We start from the raw sequence: 27,810 nt of genomic DNA, 5'->3' as shown, positions 1-27,810 counted from the left end.
ACTCCACAGCTGAGAAAAAAACCCCGCCTCCCTAAAAAGATACCCCTGTACCCCCGTACCCCTGCTAGGACTTTAAAGACTTCAGGGCGTACAAGATGACAGGGGCCTTGTTTAATGGACCCGGAGCCAATAGAGGCACTAGATTAGGGTAACCTGTGTCAGGGAAGTATTTCCTTGGTTCGATTGCCCTATCTCTTATTCGTCGACTCTTTCTTATTATTCGAGTTATTGAAGAAAATAAAGGATGTCTTATGCTTATTCTTATGTCTTATACCTAAGATGGTTCCTAAACAACATGAAGACTTCGTTGAATTGTTTCGCAGAGTACGACGTTGGGATTTCTTCCGTTTTTACATAGGAAATATTGATGCCTACCCTGCACAGCCCAGACACGCAATCCAGGAGGCTCTGCACTGTGCCGAGACGCCTAAATGACGCGACCATAATTATTTTCCGACGGCTCAGATTCAATCCCGCATCGACGGTCGAGAATCATATCAGCTGATCTTAATGATCGCTTCGTGCACGCCTTACATACGATGAACCTAGCCATAGAACCCGGCGTCATTTCATCAGGTTACATAGTATTTATTATACATGCCAATTATCCAGATTAATTGAGGTGCTTTATTTATACTTACTTGTGTACATACACTTGTAGTAAGGTAATCATTGCTCTATTGCTACGCATGGCACTTATTAACGTCCTAACCCAACCAAGTGGTACTACGTATCTTCCGAACCGCCATCGGGACTACGTCAGAATGCGTAATGGTTAAAATGCTAGTTAAAATTCAAACCGCGTATCAAATAGTACATTCTGTGTATATGTGGAATGCTGTGGGCTGAGTTAAGCCAATCAGACTCAAAGAAGTAACATTAATGAAAGGGTTGTCTGCAATTTGAACCTTCAGAAGACATACACCACATGTGGACTTCGAAGTTGAAAATTTAATGCACGAGTTAATGTATTCGAATGCCATGGTACGCATTCTTCAAATGTTTACCACAATAATATGCGTTGACACAATTCGAAATTATACCAATCTTTCAATTCGGATTGCTAAGACTAACACACTCATAGTATTCCTCGATTGTCAGAATAACCACATTACCCCTTATATCCCTTACATATCATTGAGGCGGTTCTTTGCGCTTTGCTTAGCATCCTCGGAGACCTTTGGATTGTTGATTGCCCTACAGCGATAGTTAGTAGTTGGCTCACCATCTTAGACCAACCCACTTACGCCTTTAAACCACCGGCAACATTCCCAGGGTTCTTGTTACCATCATCACCGCCATTCCCAGACTTCGGCACTATAGGAATGGTCAGAAAGTGGCCCAAACTAGGATGCATATCGGACTAGAACCATACCGTTCCCACCGTTAAACTCATCGTCGAGAACTTGCTTGGAATGTTCCTTAGCATCTTGGCTAGTGTTAGGGTTGTTTAAGTTGGCCTTGTGACCGCCGGCAATTTGCGCTTCAGTGGGCATAATGGATAATTGTAGATGGGTAACGCGTTAAATATTGATACGGTTAAGGCTGGCTGTTGGGTCAAGTGTGCTGTTACTGCTCTGTTAATGCAAGACCGAATGGAAAGGAATCCTACTCCTCTTTATACACGTTTCTTCAACTCTTACTTAGGCTTACTTCCTATATCCTCTATGACATGCCAAGCCGCTGACGCTTATACTCCAGTTGATTACCACTTCTATACAGCATAGACAATTGAGTCATGACGACAATGACAACGCGTAGTTTAGAGTCGTATAATCACCAGTCAAGCCGCTTTAGGCTACTTAGGCCTATGTCGGAAAGATCATCCTGATCCGCACTTAGACATGATCGGTCAGAAGATTTACAGAGCTGAATCTAGGATCTAGTATATGTACATAACAGCATAAGTCGAGAACCCCAGGAATTGTGACATCGACCAGAAATATCAAGTATTGGACAGTATTATTGAAGTCAATCACGACATAAGGTTTATCTGCCCTAAGAGGTGATCATCAGGGACCACGGATATTCTGCTCCATCACAAGTTCAAAGACTACCTAAACGATTGGACTATGAATTGTCATGAGCAAGCCTTATTATCTACCTCCGTTAAATGCCAAGTTAGATCCACATGAACCTCCACAGTGCGGCTTAAATCACGATTCAGCCTCAAACGATGGTAACGACAACGCTATTCGTCGCCTTCCAATTATATTAACTACTACCTAATACCATACGGACGGCGCCGAGCACACTATGAGGCGCTACATCGATGCTAAGTCATAGGAGGAAAGAGTAATTATCTTTGGATGGAACCGCCTCTAGGCTCGCACATTTTCAAGGATTATGTAGGGAATATTCCCTGCATAATATGAAGAACGTAATTGCTCGAAAAGGTACCTAGTTAAGCATCGACAATTATTCAGCGGTGTCGACATACTGTACACCAGATTATATGAAGCCTTGAAAGGTCCAGACAGTCAGATTCTAATCAGATCCCCTTAAGGTCAATTCGAACCCCACTGTCTAAACACGATGCCGAACGACCCCTGAGAAGATGTGGACTGCGAACCGTCAAGACTACATACATAGGTATGCAATGAATCGTGAACGCAATCGACTAATACCCAATCGTTGTCACGGCTAGCTCCATGTCGTTAAACCGTGCCCCTTTTTGCGAGAGTTCGCTCGTCAACCGCGATTTACGATTGGACCAAGATAGGGGTTCCGAGTTGCTATGTATGCAGGATATGCTATTGAGTGGACAAAAAGCAAAGCAACCGGGGCGACCTGATATCAACCCTGAGAGTATGTAGGTATGAACTAGACCGGCTATGCTGCCGGCTGCCGGCTGCCGTAACGACCCAGTTGTCGAGACGGCGGTCTAGACCAGTATGCATATACCGACTCGTAAAGCATTATTGAATGGTCAACGTTGACGGGGAATCAACAAATTTAAAAGGAGTCTCTTCACAGTGATCCATAGATCTTAAGATAAGGGTATTGGAATTATTCGCCCTAGTACTACTCTTTAACTTGTAGGCTTTATCCATTTTGTAGATATTAATGACGGTGTATGGTAGAACCGTGATACAATCCCGAGTTGTTACACTCAAGCCTTCAGAAATGTACATAATGTAGGTACGTACCACCTAAGTTCTAGGAGTTACGGTGTGGCTTGACAGGAGAGAATTACTTAAATGTGGGACATGTCCCGCTTTTAGCTTTGGAGAATCGCCCATCTGATTGGCAATGCACCTACCTACCAGGTAACTTCTAAGCATCCATTCATACACTACAACTAACTACCTACTTGACTTTAGACTTTACTAAACACAGTAATTAATTCGCCATTATCGGTATTCCATACCGATATCCCAAGATGTCATCTTCCCAGCCTTTATCTCAGCCACCGACTATTAACTACGTGGCTGGCTTCTTACTTGTCGGGCTTGCTTGGGGATTTACGACGCCCTTCATTCGCCGTGCGGCCAAAGATCATAATCCACCGGCTCATCCGACACTAGCAAGGGACGATGTAAAAGCAAGCTGGGTCAAGAGTAAACTTTACGGGGCTTTTTTTGCTGTCCTTGACCTACTCAAGAACCCGAGATATGCTGTTCCACTACTGATCAACTTGACCGGGAGTGTTTGGTTCTTCCTCCTCATCGGCCAAGCAGGTGAGTCGACTGGTTCCGTCTTAATACTGCCGGCGTTTTGATATACTAACACCTCGCCTCAGAATTGAGCTTGACGGTCCCAATCGTAAACACATTAGCCTTCTTATTCACAGTACTTGGCGATTGGTGGGTTGACAAGAAGGTTATAAGTAGGGGTAGGTCATTATTATCATAACATCGACGTACCTATTTACTGATTAAATATTAGATACGTGGATCGGAATGATCTTGTCTTTATGTGGCATTGCGTTATGCGTCCGAAGTAAAACTAGCTGATAGTTTTTGCTCACATTTAAGATGATCAGACACTATTGATAGTTCTCTAAAAACGATGACATTGGGGCGTTAGAAAATTTTGGAGTTCTAGTAAGAATCAGACTTGAAATAACGAGATGGAAATAGGCCCAGATGCAGATTCTTGATGCAGCCCATCGTGGGGGGACATACTGTACGTCTACATACATTGGTATGGGTACAGGCGTCACTATCATACAGACGAACTCATGATGACTCTCAACTCTATGCCAAGAATAAACGCCGACTTTCTCCTACAATGAGTAAAGCTCGCGCTCATACATGTTTCATGCAAGCATTCGATGCGTATGTTGTGCTACGGGAAGAGCGTATCGCACGTTATTAGTATTTATTCTGGTGAAACGATCACTAGTCGAAAGGTCGCAGTGGTTTTTCAGCATGGCGTCTCGTGTAGAGCATGCTCACAGATAAGGTATATAAGATCCTAAATCGTCCCTTGCTATAAAAAGCCTGAAGACAAAGAGAGTGGTGCGAAAGAAATACCGTAACTACAGTCAAGAAATTTAAAGTTGTCCACATACAGAGACTCATAAGTCAAAAGCACCATAGTAGATCGTATAAGGAATCTCTCTGTACAAGCCAGAAATATTTTATTAACATGCTAACATATTTCAGTATCTAAAACATCCAATATAAACTCAGGGCTACTTGAGTGCAATATCGGACTGATGGACCTTCAAGTCAGGAAGTGCATGTTAGGTCTTTATTTCTTCCAGTCCGCTTCGCTATAATTGGGGAAAGAATGGCAAAGTTCCTTTCAACCCGCTATAGTCACTATAAAGACCTAAGTGATAAAGAAATTTATTCACTAAAGTAATGACAATCGTGTAACCGGCCGCCTTTACTCGAGTTAGCCCCCATAGTGCCCGCATACTCAAGTCTCCAAGTCAATTAATAGTAAACTATAGGAATCAGAAGCAAAAATAGGTCCATCCGTACGATATCCCAAAACCTTAGGTGCCTATGTGATTAAGACAGTAAAGACAAACAGTTAGTACAAACCACGTATGGAAGTTTAGCTAGCTTTCTTGAACGATGTTCGAGTCACCATACTAAATCGTATCATTGACCACGTCAAGCGTAAGGCGAGGGTGCAAGTAGAGTGAATACCTAATATTGGAAGTTGTGAAACGTTGACAGCAAGCTTAGCTGGCGCTTGTATTTCACGATGGCTGGGTAACATCAAATAGGGTTGAACACATCAGCGCAGAATGGGCTTTAACAAAATGTCAGCGATGCCTAGGCCGGCGCAAAGAAGTAAGATGTAGGCGAGTGATATAGGCAAGTGTGTAAGTGTTTGCGCATCTAGTTTGCCCGTCCAGCTGTTGTTGTCACTATTCATAACTACCATTTGTAGTAAACATCACTAAGCCACAAAATCAACACATATGAAAAGTGTTAGACATGCGTGTAGTTGTTTTACATGGCCAAGATTCAAAGAAGCGCATGTACGCATTTAATATAATTCCCTAACAGCCAGCATCTGATTCCCGTAGAGCGATGTTATACGCATACGCGTCATCCTCTAGGCAGTAAGAATAGGTAGGATGTATGTTTTCTTTAGGAAGATCAATGTTAAACCGTCTCAGATCGTGCATATGAATATCGAGCCACGAGACGACTTATCGAAGCCACTACATATGCACGTATGTAATAATAGGAACATTAGTGCTCGATGGCTGCATGAATCCAAGAGCAATAAACGGGATTAACCTGCGCTGTCCCGAGGCCGAACAATTTAGGAAATGTACACGGCAGAAGTATTTAATTTGTAACTCGGGGGGCCAGCGGTAGTTGACTCTAGCGAGAAGAGTACCCTTGTGCAACTTACCCCTTTCGTATTTCAAAAGTACCTCCTATCTCTTGAAGGAGTTCAAGTCTTCTCCTTTTATCTCGCCTTTTCGGGCCCAATCCTACCATACGAACACATACGAACAGATCGGCAGTATGGGGATAATAATAACCTAGCGCGATCGCGCTTGGCTTTTTGTCCTTCTCCAATGACGCACGTTAAAATCTCTCTGATCGACTAGAAACCACAGGGATGTTGACAGACATTCTCCATATTACTTGCAACCTTGCACAAGTTAGTCAGGTCCATAATGGTTCAATAATGGTTCATAATGGTCCTTGTAAAGAAACAATCCCATAGGGGAACTAAGAATGTCTTGTCACGTTTCGACAAAGCCTGGTTGTCACGTTAGTTTTGGTCAATTCAGTACATTTGTTATTTAAAATCTCAGGGACCTCCTCTTAGGTATTCAATTTAGAAGGTACCTTTCCCACGTTAAGAAGCCTGCGTAAAATCAACTTCTTTCCATCTACGTCAACTCGATTTGATTGATAACTTAAATACCTCATAGACTCAACTTTACCTAGTACTCTATTTACCTAATAGTCGTCAAGATGCGTATTTCTTCCCTCTTAACTACGGTAGCCGGCGCCACCTCTGCGTCCGCGGCGGTGATGCAAATTGCTGCCGCCGCCGCACCCTGGAAATGGACTGTAACAGGATGGAGTGCTGGTTGCGCGAGAGAATGTCATTATGGTAAGGCCCCTGCTGCTTTCGATAGCCCTGTTTTTCTTACTTACTCGTTTGTTTAGACTTCAACGTGACCGGTACCGCAAGTTCTTCGTCGAGGCCGGCTAGACCCTCGTTTAAGGCGTACTGTAGCGGAGAAGGCGAGGGCGCCAACTATAGGGCCTGCACAGCGCTCGAGGAAACCGAAACCGACTACCTTGTCCTTGCGAAACTCCTCCCGAGTAACGGCACTGCCAACGGAACATCGCACAAGCCTCAGATCCAAGTGAGCGTAAAGTTCACCGACCTAGATGTCCAGTCGACGTGGTGGAACTACACTGGGAAGGCCGTGGCGTCGTACAACCAATTCGTAGCGCCGCTTATGAACTTCACGATCACTCCCGATACCATTTACGGTGTAGCGTAACAGCGGGGAGTTTTAGGGTAGTGCACGGTGATGTGTCAGGTACGACATCTTGGCGTACTTGATGTCGGGTCATCGACGTGGTCCGGGAAGCAAACACTTGTGTCGCGGACGTGGATGGTTCGTTGGCGATAACGGCGTACAACCTATTGACCGAGATGATCTCGATGGTCGGTCGCAAATCACCCTCGCATAGTGGTCCAGTCTATTCAGTTTCCTATGCTAGAATGAGTCGAGAAGCACGCCCTTAATAGATCTCAACTACCCGAACCTGAACGTCGGATCAAACCCACATATGCCCTGCTGAAAGGATCATCTTGAACGTCGATCACAAGATGAGATTGAGGAGGGACCATCAATTGGTGGATCTATACCTAGCCCTCCCGGCTTATATGTCTCATGAGAGTGAGGTCGTAAGCTTAGACTATAGTCGTTCTTATACATAGACAAGATAGATGTTGATTGCCGATGTCATGATAACTTGATTGACTAGGCATGACAACCTATAATACTAATCATTAATAATTATAAAACCTTACGTTCTTCAAATGACCAGTTTCACGTAGAGAAAGTTGTCGAATCATCTGTCTTGGCAGTTGTCGTATACACCGAGTCCTAGATTGAATGTAATTGTTTCGTTGGGCATAGGTATAACATTGCGATGACGAGAGCTCAGTTAGGCAGCCTGATAAATATTCACGAAGCATTAAAATTGAATGCTGCCTTAAAATGTGACCCGTGGACAGCGCCTTTACGTAATCTTACTTACGTTGAATGTTACGCAAGTGACTGTGGCGGTGGCTTTGCCAAGGATGCCAAGGCTAAGGAGCATGAAATTACATCAGTGTGTATTCCGTACCAGTCGGCGCTTCTCCCCTCCCCCACCGAACTTCCATCTACACGCAGCTTTAGCCCGCGCTTCCAAGCTTTCCACTCAACTCACATCCTAACAATCTACATCTGGAGGTAGCCTAACTTCGGAAACATAATTTGAGCCTCTGGAAGGTCCTCGGTTATTATCTATAGCTGCCTGCCTAGCCACCCTTCGAGTTAAGAGCTCCTAACCGGCTTATTCGAAACTACATATTCGTATATTATAAAACCCCTTAAAGTCAACGCTTCACGATCGTGTTCTGTCGATAGATCTTCTAGTCCAATCAAGAACAATTTTCGCCAGCCTTTGAAGATCAGCTCTATTAGTCATGAACGTTCTTAAGCTTCAGAGGTAAACTATCACACACAATAATCCCTACTTTAGAGCTTGCGAAACTGACGGCGGTTAGGAAATTTCCTCAATTCGAACAAGGCGACATATTCGGCCTTACCGATGCCTTCCGCAGGCTCGACGTCGACGATAAGGGCTACATTGACGAGGCTACCGCCATCAAGGCTACCCAGCAAAGCGAGCGACAGCCTTACGATGTCGTTAGACAGGCTTTAAGAGAAGTTGAGCTCGATGCTTCCCGAAGAGTTGAACTCGAAGACTATGTCGGCGTAAGTCACATTAGGTTACACGGACGATGCTAAGCCTCCAGTTCTAATATACGTCTAGTTAATCGCTAAACTGCGCGAATCCTCACCTGCGCAACGGCGTATGAACACTGGGGGTGCTGCGCCGGTTGCTCCTGCTGGCATTGTATCTCAAAGAACAGGTGGACAAGGGCATTCCTCCAAAGGAAGCATCGGCAAGATTCACGTCCAAGGCTCCAGTGCCAATATCACTCATACCATCAACGAAGATGAACGAACCGAATTTACCCGCCACATTAATGCTGTCTTAGCCGGCGACCCCGATATAGGGAGTCGATTGCCCTTCCCGACAGACACTTTCGAGATGTTCGACGAGTGCAAAGACGGGTTGGTGCTAGCCAAACTTATCAATGACAGCGTTCCCGACACCATCGACGAGCGTGTTCTGAATGTCCCCGGCAGGAAGGTCAAAAAGTTGAATACGTTCCATATGACAGAGAACAACAACATTGTCATAGAATCTGCAAAAGGTATCGGCTGTTCAGTCGTCAATATTGGTAGCGGTGATATCATCGAAGTCCGAGAACATCTCATTCTAGGTCTAATCTGGCAGATTATTCGGAGAGGTCTCTTAGGCAAGATTGATATTAAACTTCACCCTGAGCTCTATAGACTGCTTGAAGAAGACGAGACGCTAGAGCAGTTTCTACGCTTACCTCCCGAGCAAATCCTCCTACGATGGTTCAACTATCATCTTAACGCAGCTGGCTGGCATCGCCGAGTTAGCAATTTCTCGAGCGACGTAAAGGATGGGGAGAACTATGCAGTTCTTCTGGCGCAAATTGGAAAGGATTACGGTTGTAGCAGAGCTCCTCTTCAAACACGCGATCTATTACAACGAGCAGAGGAGGTACTGGTCGACGCCGATAAACTGAGCTGCAGGAAGTTCTTGACACCAAGCTCCCTCGTAGCAGGAAACCCTAAGCTCAACCTAGCTTTTGTTGCTAATTTGTTCAACACCCATCCAGCCCTAGACCCGATTACCGAGGAAGAAAAGCAGCAGGTGGAAGACTTTGATGCCGAAGGTGAACGAGAAGCCAGAGTATTCACATTGTGGTTGAACAGTCTGGACGTACAACCAGCTGTAGTCTCCTTCTTCGATGACCTTTGCGACGGTACCGTTCTACTTCAGGCCTACGACAAGGTTATCAAGGGCTCGGTGAACTGGAGACATGTGAACAAGAGGGCGGCAAGCGGCGCCGAGTTGATGAGGTTCAAAGCCGTCGAGAACACTAATTACGCCGTTGAACTTGGCAAGCAGAATGGCTTCTCGCTAGTTGGTATTCAAGGAGCGGACATCACTGATGGAAATAAAATGCTCACGCTGGGCCTTGTCTGGCAGCTCATGCGAAAGGATATTACTCTCACACTTTCGGCTCTAGCGCAACGTCTTGGGAAGCGGGAGATGACCGACGCAGAGATGGTAAGATGGGCGAATGACATGTCCCGAAAGGGGGGCCGGAATTCATCAGTTCGGTCGTTCAAAGATCCCGCTATTGGCAGTGGTATCTTCTTCTTAGACGTTCTGAACGGTATGAAGAGCAGTTATGTCGACTACGACCTTGTCACGCCTGGACGAACCGACGAAGAAGCATACTTGAATGCTAAGCTTAGCATTAGCATCGCCAGAAAGATGGGAGCAACGATCTGGCTAGTGCCTGAAGATATCTGCCAGGTCCGAAGCAGATTAGTTACTACTTTCATCGGTAAGACAACCCAGTTTATAAACCTTTTGAGTGTAGGAGCAGTGACTAACTAATAATTACAGGCTCGCTTATGGCGACTCACGAGAAGATGCAGTAGATTGAGGGGTTTTAATTCTCTTGCGAAAGAAGTGCGCAAAGGGCCTAGGTTACTTCGGATTAAAAAAGTTGGGGATTTGACGACGATATGTGTTAGTTAGCTTACTGAATGGCTTGTTAGCCTTGCCCAAATTCCGAATACAGTTTTCATCCAACTATCTCGTATCAACTAGAAAAATGAATATCTCGCATTATGAGTGATTTCTTTCGGGATTAGTAAGCTTAAGAAGGTCATGTACCTATAATAGGTCACATGTAGTTCGTAGTACTTGGAGAAGGAGGGTGCAGACACATTCTTACGTTAGATTAATTTATAGTTGTTACCTTTCCAGGAGGCAAGTAATGAGGTAGTGTTAGGTACCTCCTAGGTATAGTAGGTTACCAATATACCTTTAAAATACCTTAGCGTCATAGGGGAGGTAGCAATAGCTGCATATATACCGCTTATTAAATATAGCCCGTATTTATCCTATTTAATATAAAAAACGGCTTTTGATTTTTACGTTTAAAAAATTAAATGATTTAAATATTTAAGTAGTAATATTATCGTTTATAATTAAAATGTACCAAATATTTTAAACGTTAAATTAAAATAAGTTATATTAATATAGTTTTAATTAATAAATAACTATTATATTGTTTGTATTTTTATATTGTTTTTATTTTAAATAATTTTCTTATTTAAACTGCGGTTATATAATATTATTATATATTATTTTAATGTATAAACTATTTTATATTTTATAATTATAAATTTATACGTATATTTATAATATGTAATATATTTAATTTATTTAAAAAATACGTAATTTATTAATTAAATTAATTATATATTATAGTTTATAACTTATAATTTATAATTATAATTATAATTATTATTAAATAATATATATAAATAAATTTTTATATAAAAACGTATAAAAATATATTTTTTATATATATATATATTTATTTAAAACGGTTTAAAATTAAAAAAAGCGTACGTATTATTTGTTAATAAAAGTTATTTAAAATGGAAATAACGTAAAAATATAAGTAATATAATAACTATTTATTAGTTAAATGGTTTATAATATAAAAGTGGCATATTAATTATACCATTTAAAAAATATTAATTAACTTTTATTATTTTTACGGTTAATTTTGGTAAGTTTTACGTTTTTCTTTAACATTTAAAAACGGCTTATATTTAAAAGTTGTATATATATTATATATATATAATTATTATTATCCCCTATTTAACGTTAAAATATACGGTATAACATTATAATAATGTAATAACGCCCCGCCATTTTGCCCATAAAAACTTCTTTAACGTCATAAAAAAGGTAATAATAACCGCATATATACCGCTTATTAAATATAACTTATATTTATTTTATTTAATGTAAAAAGTAATTTTTAATTTTTACATTTAAAAAATTAAATAATTTAAATATTTAAATAGTAATATTATTATTTACGGTTAAAATATATTAAATATTTTAAACATTAAATTAAAATAAACTATATTAATATAATTTTAACCAATAAACGGTTATTACGCCGTTTACATTTTTATATCGTTTTTATTTTAAACGGTTTTTTTGTTTAAACCGCAATTATATAATATTATTATATATTATTTTAACGTATAAATTATTTTATATTTTATAATTATAAATTTATATATATATTTATAATATGTAATATATTTAATTTATTTAAAAAATATATAATTTATTAATTAAATTAATTATATATTATAATTTATAACTTATAACTTATAATTGTAATTATAATTATTATTAAATAATATATATAAATAAATTTTTATATAAAAATATATAGAAATATATTTTTTATATATATATATATTTATCCGAAATAATTTAAAACTAGGAAAAGCGTATATATTATTTATTAGTAAAAGCTATTTAAAATGGAAATAATGTAAAAATATAAGTAATATAACGGTTATTTATTAGTTAAATGGTTTATAATATAAAAACAACGCATTAATTATACCATTTAAAAAATATTAATTAGCTTTTATTACTTTTATAGCTAATTTTGGTAAGCTTTACGTTTTTCCTTAATATTTAAAAGCGGCTTATACCTAAAAGCTATATATATATTATATATATATAACTATTATTATCTTTTATTTAACGTTAAGGTTGTTTTTATGGGAAGATTTATAATTTCATTATGTCGAATATTTACGTTCCTGCTATCCGATGCTAACGCCTCTTCAGCCATATTCTCTTTTCTTTCCCTAATTTTTCCCCTAAGAATGGAGGAATGAAGACAAAGATTCCATTTTTATGTCGGGTTCCCGCAATGATTGCTGACAACCGAGCCTTCTCCATTGTCTTGTGTGGAACGGCACCTTGTAGAAAATATTATACCTCGGCGTATTAGAGGATCATCTATCTGGAAGAGTGAGATCGACGCCGAACGGCATCGACCGTACCAATTTCAATGTCATCAGGCTCCAACCGGGTTCGACGGAATCTTTCGTTGCTCAAAACTTAGTGGATTAGCCTGGTTGCACCGGCCGTGCTTAAGCTAGGTGGCGATTCTCGATACGATTGATCCGAGTGCACGAGATAATGGGAATCTAACCTATCTAACCTATCTAACCTTATAAATAAATCATCTCACTCCGAGCCTCAATTGATACCTAATATAAAATCTGTCAATTCCATTCAGCCTCCCTTCTATCAGCATAATCCTCCTATCGGCTGTGCTGGGTTCCTAAGGCCTACGGTCGATTGCTATTAGTTAACTCTATTCCGTCATTAAAAAGGGAGGCTAGATATTGTGGTTCAACCTCATTGCCTTCCTTCAAAATATGTCTACTGAAGAGCCTCATGCGGCTTCGCAGAGTCGAGATCATCTTGCAATGGATACAGACATCCATAGCGTACATTCAAGGCGCGAGACACAGCATCCAGTTGCTTTAGCCGAGGCATTGAAAGCTGTACATCGCATCCCAGATACGCCGTCAGATAGTAACAGCGATTCGGGCATTGAAGCTACGGACACACATCCACACTCAGTCTTATTGCGACGCAAATCAGAATCCAATTCTTATGATAACTCAGCCTCGGAAACGCCTGATATCTTGCACTTGGAGAGCCCGAGATTAAATGAGAAGTCGAGTTCTGAACAGCTTCTCCATGGTTTACCTAAATATACTTCTACAAGCAAGGGGAAGAAAACCTACGTGGTGGCCAGTGACGATGCAGAACTTCGTGAGATATTAAGACGGGGTTTAGAAAGAGCAAGTCGACACATTTCTGGTACTTATCCGCCTTGCTCATGAACAGCACTAATGTTAGGTAGTTACAGGAGAAAGAAAAAGGATTGCCGGGACGACGCGAAAAGCTACGGGATATGGTCTTCACGAGGCAATTCTCGGCCTTCGACAGGCAAAACCAGGATGCAGCAAACAGCCCGTTTCAAGGCTTTTATGTCCTCTTCTGGATTTCGGTGTTTTTCTTGATCGTTAAGATGGCTGCTGATAATTGGAGGAAAACCGGGAACCCACTCGGTACCAATGAGATTATGAAAACCATGTTTAAAAGAGATGGTGAGTTAGCTTTGATCCTCGATACTTCGTAATATAAAACGATTAACTGCCAATGTAGTTATTGTACTTTTATTCTCCGACGGCATCATGTGTGCTCTGACGGGAGTGAGCTTGGTAATCCAACGTCTGGTTTTCCTCAACTATATTGACTGGAAACGGTCTGGCTGGATATTGCAAAACGTAAGTTCTTGTCACGGCTTTTACAAATGAACTTCTTCTAACCCATAGTCCCGTAGATCTGGCAAACCCTGTTTATCGCGGGTGCGGTTGGCCTTACTCTTGTGAGGGATTGGCCGTGGACACGTGAGTAAGCCTCCTACTCAAGACGAAGCGCATATACTAATTGATTTTAATTATTAAAGATACCGTATTCTTTGTTCTTCATGGTCTTGTCATGTTGATGAAGCAACATTCATATGCGTTCTATAATGGCCACCTTTCATCCCTCTACAAGAAACGACAGGTTGGTGTTTATAATTTAATATTCGTCTAAGTGATCCAGCAAGCATGACCAAGGTGCTAACTTCTCGATTTAATTAGAGTCTACTCCTTAAATTGAAACAGTTAGAGAATATATCGCCCGTGACATCGCCTTCGCAAACGAGACCAAGGGTTTCGGCTCTCTCTACGTCGCATCTCGCTTATCCGCCATCGGCGGGTGAGTACCGTGAGAGGCGGTTTTCGTTATCAAAGACCGGATCTACTGACCAAAATAACATGGAGAGCATCTCCTGCGCTATTGAAGCGGCAGAACCACTCGACATAGAGCAGCTTCATGTGTTCGAAAGGCTCATCAAGTGGGAAGTCGACGCTCTCGCAGATGAACTCAGGGGCAAAGCGGAGGATCCTACACATTATTATCCAAATAACCTTACCATCTTGAACCACTACGAATATATCGTACTACCCACCGTCGTTTATGAATTGGAGTATCCCAGGTCCGAGAGGATCAACTGGTACTACGTGGCTGAAAAAGCTTGTGCTCTTTTCGGTGTCATATTCGTCATGATCATGATTTCTCAAGCGTTTATTTATCCTGTTGTAATGAGAGCGATCCACATGAAGGAAATAGGCTGGACAACTACGCAAAGATTCCGCGAATTTCCATGGATACTCAGCGACCTTGCCTTTCCTTTCATGATGGAGTATATGGTGAGTCCTATGGCTATAGTTCATTTTATATTACCTAGTTGTGCTTCCGCTTACTCTTCGCCATTAGTTAGCTTGGTATCTCATCTGGGAGACTGTTCTCAACATCCTTGCGGAACTCACGTTATTTGCGGACCGAAGCTTCTACGATACGTGGTGGAACAGCGGTATGTTATCATTGATCATTCATTCCGTTTCAATCAGCATACATCTGTAATACTAACATCGAAGCAGTCTCATGGGATCAGTACGCTCGCGACTGGAACCGACCGGTCCACAACTTTCTCTTGCGGCACGTGTATCACAGCTCGATATCATCCATGCGTGTAAATAAACACACTGCGACACTCATTACTTTCTTCCTCTCGGCTTGCATTCATGAGCTCGTCATGTGGTGTATCTTTAAGAAACTACGCGGGTACCTGCTTATCCTCCAGATGTCCCAGCTCCCGCTTGTGCGGCTCAGCCGGACGAAGTGGCTTCGCGGCCAGCCAACAGTTGGAAATATCATATTCTGGATTGGTATTTTTACAGGACCGAGTTTGCTATGTAGTTTGTATCTGATTCTTTGAATGAATGGTTGTTGGTTGGGTGCTTGGCTCTTTGGGGATATAAGTAGAGGAGAGAGGCAAACAAGCGAATAGGAGGGCGAGCTGTTCTGAAGAGGAATTTTAGGGCTTTTAGAGTTTAGAGCGTTATACACCAAAGATAGCGTGTTGGATCGAGGTCACGATTACGGTAAAGTAGGTGATAAATAGTGTGTAAACATTGATTATCTTGTAAATTACTAGGTTAGAGTTCTCATGTAACTGATATTGCAATATTTGCCTTGTATTACTCAATGATTAACATTAGATCATTCACTAGTCCCAACTTGCAAATGACATTTATGGTGGACCAACCGGAAGTTCTCCAACAGGTAGCTAGTCACTTGGGTTTAATGATGGGAGGTATTGCAGGGCGAACACTAAATTTGACCTATAGGAGAGATATTGAGAGACCCCAGGTTTCATGTCTGCATGCATACGACCCTTTGTGGTCTTCTATTCTATAGTCCCATGCAGCTCTTATGCAACACACAGCAAGTTTTGCAGTTTTGGTAGTAAGAATGCGCTACAGATCATTCCTAGATGGTAAGCAATGTGTTCATTGTGTTACAAGCCTGTTGGAAGAACAGCGTGGTCAACGTGGGCTACGTAAGAGTAGACCGAATCTACGTATGATGAGCAACACCATGCAATGTAGATGTAGTGGTAGACGCAGTGGTGTTCCTCAATCTGGATGCTTGCTTCAAGCCGGGCTTGGTGGTTTGGATATTCGTAGCCAATCGAACCTGCAAATATGTGTTTCGCAGCAAATAGGAACAAAAGCTAGTATTGGAGATGGGATGCATGTGAATCCCCATCTGGGGGTAACCGCGAGTTGGGTGGTGTTCTTTCAATGGGATACGAACTTAGGCACGTGAGGTAGGAACATGCTCATAGGTTAAGGTTTGATGCTACATGATCAGTAAGAACGTTCACGGAAGTACCTACCGTACAATTCCATTGACAGGCAGCAAACTACGTCATTATATCACTAATTGTACAGTATGCATTTCTCCATTTGTCTACACTGTGGTCAAAGCATACCTAGCAAGCTGTTCTTCCGAAGATGATCCGTCTCCTTTGAAAAACAAATTTTATTTGTCGGCTAACCATTGACAACCTTAACCATCTGACGAACTCCATCCATCACTGGGTTGCTGGGGAGCTACTTCAACACCCCCGACACGCGATATTTTTCAAATCAAATTTTTGCCTTCCATCATCAAGGTTGATTTATCTACACATCTAATCCTCTCTAGAGCTTCTCTCAGCTTTCTCGTTAATTATTTACTCCTCATCAAGCCGTTATAATGTCTCGAGGAGGTACTACTCTCTACGTGACTGGCTTTAGCCATGGCACGCGTGCTCGCGACCTCGCCTACGAATTCGAACGGTATGTCCATTATCCTCGTCGGTGAATCGATCGACCGTCCTACGGATGCGGTGTCCGATGTCACCTGCCTTCTCCTCGTCCTCACCCCGACCTCGCTTCGTCGTTCTCGGCTTCGTTCGAGTCCTCGATTCGTCTTCTTAACCTACGCTTCTGCCCTCCACGTCCTCCGTGTCCATCTCAGCCTCCCATCTCCTTCGATCGAGCGGTCGTATGGCATCTTGAGATGCATCGTTCCACGTCCCTTGACCATCGCGATGGGATTTCGAAGCTTCATGCAATCGATGCAAATCATTAATCATTTTGGGAAAGTCTTCACTTTGTTGCGGGGATTGCTGACATCATATCTATCTATCTAGCTATGGCCGTCTTGTCCGTTGTGACATTCCAGCCCCTAGATCTGCTAGCAGCAGATTGTAAGTTGAGCATCCTAATTGGTAAATTGTCGCATGACCTAATCAGAATGGCAGGTTCGCTTTTGTGGAGTATGAGGATCGTCGTGACGCTGATGATGCGTACCACGAGATGCATAACAAGCGTATCGGCCGTGACGATCTTCTAAAGATTGAGGTAAGCTATCCTTAGGATTACAGCCCAATTCCTTTAGACGCGGTCAGCTAACGAGTATATAGTGGGCCCGCACTCCTCCGTCCGCATCTTGGCGTTTCGACAGTGGTCGTGACCGCGACAGCAGGCGTGACCGTGGAGGCCGATCTCCTCGTCGCGGTCGTTCGCCTTCCCCTCGCCGCAGCACACGCGACTATTCTCCTAGGAAGGACGACCGTCGTGACCGAGACCGTGATCGCGACTATGATCGTGAACGCCGTGATACCCGCGACCGTTCTCGTTCCCCGGATCCTCGGTACAAATCCCCGTCTAGCTCACCCAAGGTCCCTGCTAAGTCGGAGCTTACACCCTTACCTAGTGACCGCGATCGTGATGACCGAGACGACCGCGACCGCCGTGATAACGGCACTAACGGTGATGATCGTAAAGGTGAGTTTCATAGCCGCATCTGTAGAGAGACTTCTAACTAACATTGGATCCAGCTGTCGACAGTCCTCCTCCTCAACACGACGACTTGGACGTTGCTGAGTGATAAGTATACCTGGCTATCTTACCTCTTCAGCAGTGGGTTGCATCCGCAACGTGTGAAATAGAACTCTCCTTTGTTGCACGGGTGTTTGGCTTTGCGTTTTTACACTGGCTTTCGCTCATATTCTAGTTCCGATTCAATCGACTGGCCCATGATCCTGTGTACAACTGGCGGAGAGGCTGAATTCCGAGATGATGCATTTGATACTACCGAGAAGATTTAGGTTCCCTCGAGAGGAGCGATAATCATAAGGTCAAGGCGGTTAGGTAGCAAATGATGCGCCTAGAGGGATATGTTCCTAATCAATTAGTTTAGAGCAAATTCACTTTGATCCTGTGCATCATTAGTGAAAAACGAGCTTCGTTGGTTTTTGCAGATTTGTGTTGTTTAATTAATGGTAATCTACGTATGTTGGAAGGTCATCAGACTTCGTTCCAGCAGCTATACAGGTCAATTGGCCGTGTTTGATACGAGAAGGGTTAGATGATTATACTAATAAGAATGATTACTTTTAACTTTGTCTACCTAATACATACGGAATAGCTGTGGTAGAAACAAGTTTCATCAATTAGAAGCTTTCAATCTTTGTACCTGTAAAATTTATGCACGCTATATAAGGAGCTCATTAATATGAACGTTGCTGCGTGTTATAGGTAGATATTGGGGAACAACAACCAACCAAGCGATGGGTAGGTACCTATGTATTTAGATGAAGATCCTATGTATTTTTTTTTCCGACATGGAATGGCCATGGGCTGCATCTTGGTTATGCCGAGTCACGTCATATATGATACACTGTAGTATCCCGTGCAGAAAATCTCCAAAGCTGACATGGACTTGATTGTATGTATTGGTTTCTCTTCGGCTTTATCTAGGCTCTGTGGAGAAGCCCTCGAGGTACAAACAAAGGAAGGGAACGGGAAGAAAGGGGGCTCGCTTTAGCATGTCTGTAATATACAGAACTAATCAGTGAGAACTAATGCACGAAGCAATGCCAGGGCCCCTTTTTAAATTTTCAATTTGTATTCCATACTGCTCCTTTCTTTACCGCTCCTCTAATACATACCTAACCTACTAACATACCTAGCAGTACCTACGTATGTAGATCAGACAGCCTTATTATGCTCCAAGTCTTAAGAATATTTATTCTTTATGTAGCACATTTTTACTAAAGTGTGTCTACTATTTCTATGCGTGTACTTTAGGTAGACTCAAAGAAATGGGAAACATCGAAATATTTTCATATAACTAGGTTAGGTACCTATGTAGGTAGCAAATGACAACTTATAGGTCACTTGAAGCTCAATAGTTAGTACCCGAAAGTCCCAGGTGAGCCCGGCGGGTGACCGGCTCCCCCCTAAGACCAATAATTTTCTCAAAGCTCCGACTGGCCGACTTGATTACTTTAAACCTATTTGAACCTATTGTAAGGTCCCGTCTTACCTTAAAACTAATGCATTTACGTACTCTACCTAGGTAGTAGCTACCTACGTTCTACCATCTAACCCTCATAGCTAAATTTTCTAGCTCTATTCTTATTTTTCGCTTCTCCTCTCTCTTGGTCCTTTTTTACATCTCACATTTCAAGTAACACGCTGCATACTCATATTTAACCCCCTCCTGTTATAAAGTAATATCAACCTCGAGTATATATCTAGGAGGTAAACGATCATGAGTACTCCGTGTACTTTGGTCAATTCGATGATCTGACCCGACGATACGTAGAGCGACATCCTTGCGCAAGGCAAAGGGTACTTCGAGATTCCGCGCAGTTACCGCCGTTACCTATGCCCTCGATAGCCCGTCCTACAAGCTCGACTATGTCGCCCGAATCGTCAAGAGCTTTTCGATAAAACTTGCATTGTTGTTTGTTGGTGTAGTCGTGTTCAAAGACTACCTAGGTATCCTTAGTTCCCGATATACATGTCCAAGCATCAGCCGCGCGCAAACTTCTCGGCCTCCTACTTCAGCCCCGTGCGGATTATACACCGCCTGTCTTTCGTTATTACGTCGCTCGACTTCTCCCGCGTTCGCCCGGCCGAAGTTCCAACATGGCCGCTGTACGTCTATCTCACTTTCACAACGACCCGCCTTTGCGCTGATGAGTCCCATCCGGTAGCTGACTCAAATCCTCTAGAGCTCGGAAGATATCAAGGCCAATGATGCCAGTGAGAATAGAAACTCCCAACTCAAGGACTTCTTCTCCCAGCCGGTGACCGCTGCTTTCTGCGCCGGTGGTGTTGCTGGTGCCGTATCGCGAACCGTCGTATCTCCTCTCGAGCGCCTGAAAATTCTCTTTCAGGTGCAAAGCGCCGGCCGCAATGAATACAAGCTATCGGTAGGCAAGGCGCTTGCTAAGATGTGGAAGGAAGAAGGTTGGAGGGGTTTTATGGCTGGTAACGGAACCAATTGCGTTCGCATCGTCCCTTATTCCGCAGTGCAGTTCGGCAGCTATAACCTCTACAAAAGGGTAAGTTAGCTACTAGAGCTACTTGGTTTATTACAACCCAGTCGAAGCTTCATATATTGAAAACAACTATAGGCTAGTTTGGCTAACACTAGCTGTAGCACTTCTTCGAGAAGTACCCAAACGCTCCTTTATCCCCCCTCGAGAGACTTGTGTGTGGCGGCTTAGCGGGCATCACCTCAGTCTTCTTTACATATCCGCTCGATATCGTACGGACTCGATTATCAATCCAATCGGCGTCGTTTGCCGCGCTCAGCAATACGCCAAAGGACAAGCTCCCGGGTATGTGGTCTACAATGGCTGTGATGTATAAGCAAGAGGGCGGTGTGCCTGCTTTGTACCGCGGTATAATACCTACAATCGCAGGAGTAGCACCATACGTAAGCTTTGATATGCGCCTTACAGGCGTGATCTGTTTAATATGGCACGAGAAGACTAATGGTTTCTTAGGTAGGGCTGAATTTCATGACATATGAATTCGTCCGCAAGTATCTAACACCTGAGGGTGACCAACACCCCAGCGCAGCACGGAAGCTGCTAGCCGGCGCCGTATCGGGCGCCGTTGCTCAGACATGCACTTATCCATTGTGAGTATGTCTCCCAGCTTTCAAGTTCTGGTTGTCTAATATGTGCATAGTGATGTCTTGCGGCGAAGATTTCAAATCAACACCATGTCTGGCATGGGCTACAAATACAAGTCGATAGGAGACGCTGTTAGGGTGATAATATCGCAGGAAGGACCAAAGGGCCTATATAAGGGTCTCATTCCGAACTTACTCAAGGTCGCCCCCAGCATGGCCGCCAACTGGCTTAGCTTCGAAGTCACTCGAGACTTTTTGGTCGGCTTAAAGCCCGAACCAGTGGATCTATAACCGAGAAGACGCATGGCAGTAGCCGGTTCCCTTCATCCGTACTGGATTATATCCAGATTGTACTTGACTACCTCCAGATGTGCACCATTTATGCGTGCGGGATTTCTAGTGGGATGGCGTTGATGCACCACGGTAAAGAGCTGCAGCATGCAGGACAGTGGATCGGACGCGTTAAACAGGGAAAGGTAGATAGACATAGAGAGCACAAAAGACCCTGTTTAGTTAGTAGAGAAGGCTATGAACTCCGACAGGATAGACCCCAAACAACATCATGTTGTATATGTATACTGAAAGATGACTACCTGCATGAGAGGGCGAGGTCACCCTTCTTTTGGAGATATGGCTTCAGGGCGATAGTTACATAGAAATAAAAATCTGAAATTAATTAGAAACTGGTCTTATGTTCATATGATCTCACTGTCGTGGAATCTAAAGAATACCTCCTTAGGTACCTCAAGTAAGGACGGGAGTGAACCTGAGCTGATAAGATTTGAATTTCTTATCAAGAACCTTCATAAAATGCATATTCCATGATAATACTGTTTAAATACATAATACTAGTTATTGGCTAGGTACGTCCTACCAACCCTAACTGCCGCTCGTCACCGCTCACCCGCACAATCCACTCCGTCTTTGCGATTTCGAACTTTTCTGCGGCCCACTCGAAATTATTTCCCTTCTTCAGTCACTACTAACCCACAGCACAACAGCTTTTCCCTTCCCCATCGACTCCCTTTTCAATTACAAAAGAGTCACCGTCAAGATGGGTACGTTAAATATTTATTTGGAGATCTCTATGCGAGTGGAAGTGTGAGAGATTGGCTACTGCATTGTGCCCTTCTCTCATGCTCTCTGCGAACAAACGGGAAATCATCCTCTGGGATGCGCCCGATAGAGCATATTTGAACCCAAAAGCTGACGATGGCTTTTTTTTCTCTAAATAGGTATTGATCTCGACCGCCACCACGTGCGCAGCACCCACCGAAAGGCGCCCAAAAGCGACAATGTCTACCTCAAGCTCTTGGTGAAGCTGTACCGCTTCCTAGCCCGTAAGTTATCTCTCCCAATTCTTGGTAACTTTTGCAACGAGCTATTAATGCATCTTAATTTCTGCAATTACGAGACTAATATTATTCTATCATATAGGCCGAACGGACTCGGACTTCAACAAGGTCGTCCTTCGCCGCCTTTTCATGTCCCGCATCAACCGACCCCCCGTCTCCCTTTCTCGCGTCAAGAGCCAGATCCCTAAGGAGGATGAGGGCAAGATCGTCGTTGTTGTTGGTACCATCACCGACGACAACCGCCTCCTCACGGTCCCCAAGGTTTCCATCGCCGCTCTGCGATTTACCGCCACCGCCCGTGCCCGCATTCTTGCCGCCGGTGGTGAGGCATTGACCCTCGACCAGCTGGCTCTCCGCGCCCCTACCGGCAGCAACACCCTGCTGCTCCGCGGCCCCAAGAACGCCCGTGAGGCTGTTAAGCACTTCGGCTTCGGCCCCCACAAGCACAAGGTAGGTGGACTAGATTTAGTCATAACCATTTCTAGCATGCTCACAAATTTTACAGAAGCCATACCTCGAGTCCAAGGGCCGCAAGTTCGAGAAGGCCCGCGGTCGCAGACGGTCAAGGGGTTTCAAGGTCTAAGAAAAAAATGGTGTGGGTTAGGTCTTGTGTTGCGTCTCTTCCGATATACCACGAATACAGTTCTCAACTGGAAGAGGGTTACGCTACTTCAGGAGTGGTTTATGCATGGCTCGGCGTGATACGGGATTACAGAATCAATTCATACAGAATTGAGATGCTTTGCCACTTTTCTGATAACGATCGTACGCTTTTTCCAGCCAATTATTGTGACTGACGAATGCATGATATTTTAATAAAACTAAAATATTGCTACTGTAGGCAAAGTTGTGAAGTGTCGAGTAGCAGCGTAGATTCCGGAGCGTTAAATTCTCATTGTTCACATAATACTTAACAAGCAGGGGGAATTGCGAAAGACAGGCATCACCTGACCGCGTGTTCGAAACGTGATGCTAATAGTTCGATATCTTCATACTGTGTTTCGTCATAGCCAATTTCAACCTATTTCTTACACTACACATATTGAAAGCTGATACCAATCTAACACTTCATCATCTTTCTTTCTCTTAATTAAAGTGTCAGCTAATATTAGTTCTATAAAATGTGTGGGCGCTATTCGCTAGCATTGGTATGGCAATATACTCTTCACTTTAATTCGTCTTGACACTAGAGACTGACTGCAGCCAATAACGTAGAGACCAGCACAGATTCGCGATCTATTTCAACATGATGGCATGCCTGTGGATGATGCGCCGGATGATGAAGGTGATGCTGCACCAAGGCAAAGTTACAATTTTGCCCCCGGCTATCATGGCGTCGTTTACCGCGCCGATGTACCAGATTGGGGTGCCGGTCCTCGAAGACAGCATGCCAATTCCTCTGGCGAAGCTGTAAAAGAGCAGCACGCCGAAGATGGGGATAGTGATATTGCATCAAACCCCAAGGCTATAAGCTATAAGCTGCAAAGCATGAAATGGGGGTTGATCCCTTTCTGGACCAAGCGCAATCCGGATTATGGTTCCACGATGAAGACAATCAACTGCCGAGATGATTCTCTCGCCCAGAGCGGTGGTATGTGGAGCACGATGAAAGCTCGAAAGCGATGTATCGTTGTTGCGGAAGGCTTCTACGAATGGCTGAAGAAGGATGGGAGTAAAGAGAAGATCCCGCATTTTGTTAAGCGGAAGGACGGTAAGCTTATGTGTTTCGCTGGATTATGGGATGTGGTGCAATACGAAAGTAAGTATTCAAGCTCGTATTGGAAGAACAAATGGTGCTAACTGGTATTTAGATAGCGAGCAGAAGCTTTACACCTATACAATCATCACTACAGATTCAAACAAGCAACTCAACTTCCTTCATGATCGCATGCCTGTTATTCTAGATAATGGGTCTGAAGATATCCGAACCTGGTTAGACCCTAAGCGATCCGAGTGGTCGAAAGAGCTGCAGGCTCTGTTGAAACCTTTTGAGGGGGAGTTAGAAGTCTATCCCGTTAGCAAGGACGTGGGTAAAGTTGGTAACAACTCGCCTAACTTTGTCATCCCTATTGACAGCAAGGAGAATAAGTCTAATATCGCGAATTTCTTCGCCAAGGGTGCCGCAAAGAAGAATGCAACAGAACAGCAGCCGCAGGTTAAAGTCAAGAAAGAAGAGGGGTTCGTCACTGAAGACTTAACTAAAATAAAAGAAGAAAACCGGCCTGCAACCGGCTTCAAAAGGGAAGCTGAAGATGAGTCGGTTGGCAGTGAGCCTCCGAAGAAAGTGGCTATGACCATGTCGTCCCTGGCGCCGAATAAGACACCGTCGCCGCAAAAGGGGGCGAAACAAAAGATTAGCGCAACCAGTAATAGAACCAAGAGCCCGAATAAGGCGAAACAACCTGGTACGCAAAAGATAACGAAATTCTTCGCGAATAGTTCTTGATGAAGCAGCTTAAGGTATATTCGAGACTGGCTAGTGGTGGTCTATGTATTAGCGTCACACACTGGCTTTACTCTCCGATATCATGGCGCGTATGTCACCATGAACTTGGATTGAGATATACGTCTCAATGTATCAAATATGCCCTACCTTGGCGATCCGCCAGCCGCCAGCGCCCTGGTACGAATTTACACGGGTAATAATTTAAATTTAAATTACTAGATAAGGGGTACATCGACCGGACGACGTACAACAACGTCAAAATGAGCGTGCCTCGCTACGACCTATCTCAAGAGGTACATCGTGCGAAACGATATCCATGCTTCCTACTTCATCTGCGTGGAATCTCCTACGATACCACTGCAGCCTCAAAAAGGGGCATAACCAAAGCTATTTAGCAAGTGAATACGGAGGGACCAGGTACGGTGTACGAGTGGAAGTTGTTGTAGATGTTGGCAGTGTCTACGTACGAAATAATGTCAGTCACCAAGACATATATTATTTAAAACGCAGCAGTAACTTACATCCGGGGTCGCTAGCTTTGAAAGCACCGGGGATCTTGACGGTGGGCTTGGGCGAGCCGCTTCCGCCGCCGCCGACCTTGATCTGGCCGCAACCGACGTACCATTGCGGAGTGGAGCCGGGGTTGTGGATGGCGAGGGACTGGATTCGTAGGAGATACTCTCCGTTAGGGATACACTTAGGAACCGTGTAGGAGTAGGTGTCTGTTCTAAGATTAGCCAAGTTATCCTGAGCAACGAGCTAAACTTGTCCGTACCCTTCATGGTCCAGCTAGCCTGGCCACCGTTGAAGATAGGTGCCCAATCGTTGATCTTGAACCAGTCTCCGCTGCCATCGTATTCCGCGGCAGTGCCCGGGGCCTTCGATAAGTACAGGGAGATGGGTCCCTGGTGGTAGACGGCCGTGTCAAGCGTGAAGGTGAACGGGTCGCCGGCGTTCAACTCAAGAGTGCTGGTGTTAGCGCCGGTGGCACCGCCGACGTTGCATCGGAGGTCAGGGGAAGACAGGTCTATCGTTATATCTCAGCACAAAGTTACCACTGACTTGAATGGGAGTTACTAACCGGTAACGGGAGAGTTGTAGTTGGTGTTTCGTCGAACGTACTCATACGGGACACCCTTGGCAGTTCCCTTTGCCAGCGTCTGGAAAATGTAGTGGGCCGACGCACCCTGAGCGGCCAGGGCGGCGGTGGCGATAAGAGCGACAACGTTCTTCATTGTGGTTTAGGAGAGCTGATCCGACTATCTTTCTTTCTTTTCTCGAGGCTGAAAGCGTCCGGTGGGTGTAGGTAGAGCAGAACAGAGCAGCTGGCGGAGCCTGCTGCGTAGGCGCCCTAGGCCGTCCTTAAAAACGAAAATCTACACGATCTCCCCCTTCGGCAGTTCACTCGCTCTCCGTCTAGGGCCAACCCCAGATTCCTCGATATGAAGCGGGCCGCGGCTCCAGTCGTCGGCACGGGATAATGGCTAAGCACCTCAGCGAGGCCTGGCCAGGGCGATGGCCCGTGTCTGGGCTGCAAGCTGGGCGTCATAGGGGCAAGTCGTTAATAAGATAGATTAAACAACCCGGCGCAAGAGCTTCCACGGTTGGCCGTCGTGGCTTATTCCGGCGCCGAGCAATTTACGCCCTTAAATAGGTTGTATATATGCACAATGTGATCACAGAAAGCAGTACGGTTCGGCATTGGGACCCCCGGAGAAGCGGATGCGAGATCTGGCTGGCAGGGATTGCAGTTGATGCTTAAATTTTGAATTAAGTCCTGTGGTGTGAACTTACGGCTGTGGAAGAAGGGAAAGGGGAATTCTTGATTTTGCCCCTATTTGCTCGCGCTCTAAGTGGTGGCGTATCTTATAAATAATGTATAAAGGAAGTTGAGGTTGGCATTGAGGATTTCATAGGTCAATATTAATCTACCTCTAAAGATAGGACATAGTCTAGTTCTATATCTAGATGATTAGGAACTTCACCTGCGTGATGGTTCATTACTGATCGTCCCCGGCGTTTAGTATTCCAAATACCAAAGACTACACCCCTAGGAGACTCTATTATAAGTCCAAATATCTTCAATCCAATCACTTTCAACGACAAACATCTTCCAACCATTCTCATACGCTCGACGGGCAAAACGTATGGATCACATTCTTTGCTGACCCCGCCCCGTGAGCGATATAATATATCCATAGTCAGCTGGGAATTGTCGCAATGCTCAAGGTGTTTGACGAAAGCGTGGGTGGTATCAGTCATCATGACCTAAGGATCGTGAAACTCCGTTCTCGCAATATCGAAGGCATGATAACTAATCCAGGCACCGCAGAAGATGTGGCGATGTTTTAATGGCACGTATGTATATGAGGAAGTCGGTGTATATTTATATTCCTATGTAGGCCTTGGAAAATATATTGGTATACTTGGCTTCCTATTGCCGAATACCACCAATATTATACAGATAATACCAACTAATTGTATTGGAACGTTACTCAAGAAGTGTCTTTGCCAATGGTGTTGAGGGTATTCCTAACGCTTCTTTCTAGAAAGTTTCCCAGAACGGAAATTTGTAGGGACGGGGCTCGAACGCCGAGCCCATCTTGTCCAAAAGGAGGACTAGGCCGCTGAGGGCATGCTCGGGATGTCTTGAGCCCATGTGGCCCCTTTTCTCGGCCTGGTCGTTTGTAAACATGCAACAGCAAAAATGAGCCAGGGCCATACCAACAAAGTCAACACATATCAGGTGCAGTGCGATCTCGTGACGGTAGCCTCAATCGGCCCTTACAACCGGAGTGAAACTGATGTAGGTTAGTTAGTTCCGGGAGAGTTGACCGAATCTGGGAGGTTTCGGGGCGGAAAAGCGATGGGACATGCTGGGTTCGATGCT

At 43.9% G+C, this 27,810-nt stretch overlaps 10 protein-coding genes across 10 annotated transcripts; 8 read left to right on the top strand and 2 right to left on the bottom strand.

The window, feature by feature from the left end:
• Positions 1–831: 831 nt before the first annotated feature.
• On the bottom strand, positions 832–2,038 carry F4817DRAFT_328903 (conidiation-specific protein 6). The gene is made up of 3 exons (XM_049302199.1): positions 1,376–2,038; positions 1,248–1,317; positions 832–1,197 (listed from the first exon to the last, which is right to left on the bottom strand). The coding sequence occupies exons 1-3, from the start codon at positions 1,494–1,496 to the stop codon at positions 1,128–1,130; spliced, it is 261 nt and encodes an 86-aa protein (XP_049162014.1). The 5' UTR covers positions 1,497–2,038; the 3' UTR covers positions 832–1,127.
• A 1,209-nt stretch (positions 2,039–3,247) lies between these two features.
• On the top strand, positions 3,248–4,512 carry F4817DRAFT_328901 (uncharacterized protein; the record flags this gene model as incomplete). The annotated part of the gene is made up of 3 exons (XM_049302198.1): positions 3,248–3,680; positions 3,743–3,835; positions 3,889–4,512. Coding segments are annotated over exons 1-3 (455 nt in total), but the record flags the coding sequence as incomplete, so codon positions are not given.
• Positions 4,513–6,170: 1,658 nt separating this feature from the next.
• F4817DRAFT_285038 (uncharacterized protein) lies at positions 6,171–7,201 on the top strand. Its single transcript, XM_049299587.1, has 3 exons — positions 6,171–6,268; positions 6,359–6,543; positions 6,600–7,201. Exons 2-3 carry the CDS (start codon positions 6,402–6,404, stop codon positions 6,941–6,943), a joined length of 486 nt encoding a protein of 161 aa, XP_049162012.1. The 5' UTR covers positions 6,171–6,268; positions 6,359–6,401; the 3' UTR covers positions 6,944–7,201.
• A 634-nt stretch (positions 7,202–7,835) lies between these two features.
• Positions 7,836–10,617, top strand: F4817DRAFT_328895 (calponin homology domain-containing protein). Its single transcript, XM_049302197.1, has 4 exons — positions 7,836–8,165; positions 8,224–8,434; positions 8,493–10,176; positions 10,239–10,617. Exons 1-4 carry the CDS (start codon positions 8,143–8,145, stop codon positions 10,271–10,273), a joined length of 1,953 nt encoding a protein of 650 aa, XP_049162011.1. The 5' UTR covers positions 7,836–8,142; the 3' UTR covers positions 10,274–10,617.
• Positions 10,618–12,433: 1,816 nt separating this feature from the next.
• F4817DRAFT_328894 (MBOAT family protein) lies at positions 12,434–15,857 on the top strand. Its single transcript, XM_049302196.1, has 8 exons — positions 12,434–13,540; positions 13,609–13,849; positions 13,908–14,029; positions 14,086–14,152; positions 14,212–14,312; positions 14,390–15,001; positions 15,069–15,165; positions 15,233–15,857. The coding sequence occupies exons 1-8, from the start codon at positions 13,109–13,111 to the stop codon at positions 15,568–15,570; spliced, it is 2,010 nt and encodes a 669-aa protein (XP_049162010.1). The 5' UTR covers positions 12,434–13,108; the 3' UTR covers positions 15,571–15,857.
• An 811-nt stretch (positions 15,858–16,668) lies between these two features.
• F4817DRAFT_328889 (RNA-binding domain-containing protein) lies at positions 16,669–18,596 on the top strand (the record flags this gene model as incomplete). Its single annotated transcript, XM_049302195.1, has 5 exons — positions 16,669–16,978; positions 17,335–17,391; positions 17,446–17,545; positions 17,608–17,971; positions 18,025–18,596. Coding segments are annotated over exons 1-5 (650 nt in total), but the record flags the coding sequence as incomplete, so codon positions are not given.
• Positions 18,597–19,491: 895 nt separating this feature from the next.
• On the top strand, positions 19,492–21,818 carry F4817DRAFT_328885 (mitochondrial carrier). Its single transcript, XM_049302194.1, has 5 exons — positions 19,492–20,131; positions 20,209–20,541; positions 20,640–20,918; positions 20,989–21,125; positions 21,176–21,818. Exons 1-5 carry the CDS (start codon positions 20,123–20,125, stop codon positions 21,408–21,410), a joined length of 993 nt encoding a protein of 330 aa, XP_049162008.1. The 5' UTR covers positions 19,492–20,122; the 3' UTR covers positions 21,411–21,818.
• A 204-nt stretch (positions 21,819–22,022) lies between these two features.
• F4817DRAFT_328884 (putative 60S ribosomal protein L18-B) lies at positions 22,023–23,427 on the top strand. The gene is made up of 4 exons (XM_049302193.1): positions 22,023–22,177; positions 22,355–22,459; positions 22,557–22,924; positions 22,980–23,427. Exons 1-4 carry the CDS (start codon positions 22,174–22,176, stop codon positions 23,055–23,057), a joined length of 555 nt encoding a protein of 184 aa, XP_049162007.1. The 5' UTR covers positions 22,023–22,173; the 3' UTR covers positions 23,058–23,427.
• F4817DRAFT_284874 (DUF159-domain-containing protein) lies at positions 23,365–25,116 on the top strand. Its single transcript, XM_049299584.1, has 3 exons — positions 23,365–23,622; positions 23,690–24,233; positions 24,286–25,116. Exons 1-3 carry the CDS (start codon positions 23,596–23,598, stop codon positions 24,918–24,920), a joined length of 1,206 nt encoding a protein of 401 aa, XP_049162006.1. The 5' UTR covers positions 23,365–23,595; the 3' UTR covers positions 24,921–25,116.
• F4817DRAFT_284889 (glycoside hydrolase family 61 protein) lies at positions 25,116–26,836 on the bottom strand. The gene is made up of 4 exons (XM_049299586.1): positions 26,002–26,836; positions 25,696–25,947; positions 25,442–25,642; positions 25,116–25,379 (listed from the first exon to the last, which is right to left on the bottom strand). The coding sequence occupies exons 1-4, from the start codon at positions 26,153–26,155 to the stop codon at positions 25,312–25,314; spliced, it is 675 nt and encodes a 224-aa protein (XP_049162005.1). The 5' UTR covers positions 26,156–26,836; the 3' UTR covers positions 25,116–25,311.
• Between the last annotated feature and the right edge of the window lie 974 nt (positions 26,837–27,810).

This window comes from Daldinia loculata (genome assembly GCF_022478755.1).
Source record: "Daldinia loculata strain CBS 113971 unplaced genomic scaffold F4817scaffold_8, whole genome shotgun sequence".
Lineage (NCBI taxonomy): Eukaryota > Fungi > Ascomycota > Sordariomycetes > Xylariales > Hypoxylaceae > Daldinia > Daldinia loculata.
The sequence above is the reverse complement of the archived record's forward strand: the minus strand, read 5'-3'. Positions and strand labels throughout refer to the sequence as shown.

Excerpts from the sequence above, each read along its gene's own strand:
- F4817DRAFT_328903 (XM_049302199.1), bottom strand. The coding sequence starts at position 1,496 with ATGCCCACTGAAGCGCAAATTGCCGGCGGTCACAAGGCCAACTTAAAC. Across the intron at positions 1,318-1,375 it reads TGAGTTTAACGGTGGGAACG|TGCCGAAGTCTGGGAATGGC; the intron begins GTATGGTTCTAG and ends CCATTCCTATAG. Across the intron at positions 1,198-1,247 it reads GTTGCCGGTGGTTTAAAGGC|GGCAATCAACAATCCAAAGG; the intron begins GTAAGTGGGTTG and ends CTATCGCTGTAG.
- F4817DRAFT_285038 (XM_049299587.1), top strand. The coding sequence starts at position 6,402 with ATGCGTATTTCTTCCCTCTTAACTACGGTAGCCGGCGCCACCTCTGCG. Across the intron at positions 6,544-6,599 it reads CGCGAGAGAATGTCATTATG|ACTTCAACGTGACCGGTACC; the intron begins GTAAGGCCCCTG and ends TCGTTTGTTTAG.
- F4817DRAFT_328895 (XM_049302197.1), top strand. The coding sequence starts at position 8,143 with ATGAACGTTCTTAAGCTTCAGAG. Across the intron at positions 8,166-8,223 it reads AACGTTCTTAAGCTTCAGAG|GAAATTTCCTCAATTCGAAC; the intron begins GTAAACTATCAC and ends GACGGCGGTTAG. Across the intron at positions 10,177-10,238 it reads ATTAGTTACTACTTTCATCG|GCTCGCTTATGGCGACTCAC; the intron begins GTAAGACAACCC and ends TAATAATTACAG.
- F4817DRAFT_328894 (XM_049302196.1), top strand. The coding sequence starts at position 13,109 with ATGTCTACTGAAGAGCCTCATGCGGCTTCGCAGAGTCGAGATCATCTT. Across the intron at positions 13,850-13,907 it reads AACCATGTTTAAAAGAGATG|TTATTGTACTTTTATTCTCC; the intron begins GTGAGTTAGCTT and ends CTGCCAATGTAG. Across the intron at positions 14,153-14,211 it reads GAGGGATTGGCCGTGGACAC|ATACCGTATTCTTTGTTCTT; the intron begins GTGAGTAAGCCT and ends TAATTATTAAAG.
- F4817DRAFT_328885 (XM_049302194.1), top strand. Across the intron at positions 20,542-20,639 it reads GCTATAACCTCTACAAAAGG|CACTTCTTCGAGAAGTACCC; the intron begins GTAAGTTAGCTA and ends CACTAGCTGTAG. Across the intron at positions 20,919-20,988 it reads TCGCAGGAGTAGCACCATAC|GTAGGGCTGAATTTCATGAC; the intron begins GTAAGCTTTGAT and ends ATGGTTTCTTAG.
- F4817DRAFT_328884 (XM_049302193.1), top strand. Across the intron at positions 22,460-22,556 it reads GCTGTACCGCTTCCTAGCCC|GCCGAACGGACTCGGACTTC; the intron begins GTAAGTTATCTC and ends TCTATCATATAG. Across the intron at positions 22,925-22,979 it reads TCGGCCCCCACAAGCACAAG|AAGCCATACCTCGAGTCCAA; the intron begins GTAGGTGGACTA and ends CAAATTTTACAG.
- F4817DRAFT_284874 (XM_049299584.1), top strand. The coding sequence starts at position 23,596 with ATGTGTGGGCGCTATTCGCTAGCATTG. Across the intron at positions 23,623-23,689 it reads GGCGCTATTCGCTAGCATTG|AGACCAGCACAGATTCGCGA; the intron begins GTATGGCAATAT and ends CCAATAACGTAG. Across the intron at positions 24,234-24,285 it reads GGATGTGGTGCAATACGAAA|ATAGCGAGCAGAAGCTTTAC; the intron begins GTAAGTATTCAA and ends ACTGGTATTTAG.
- F4817DRAFT_284889 (XM_049299586.1), bottom strand. The coding sequence starts at position 26,155 with ATGAAGAACGTTGTCGCTCTTATCGCCACCGCCGCCCTGGCCGCTCAG. Across the intron at positions 25,948-26,001 it reads CTACAACTCTCCCGTTACCG|ACCTGTCTTCCCCTGACCTC; the intron begins GTTAGTAACTCC and ends ATATAACGATAG. Across the intron at positions 25,643-25,695 it reads GGCTAGCTGGACCATGAAGG|ACACCTACTCCTACACGGTT; the intron begins GTACGGACAAGT and ends ATCTTAGAACAG.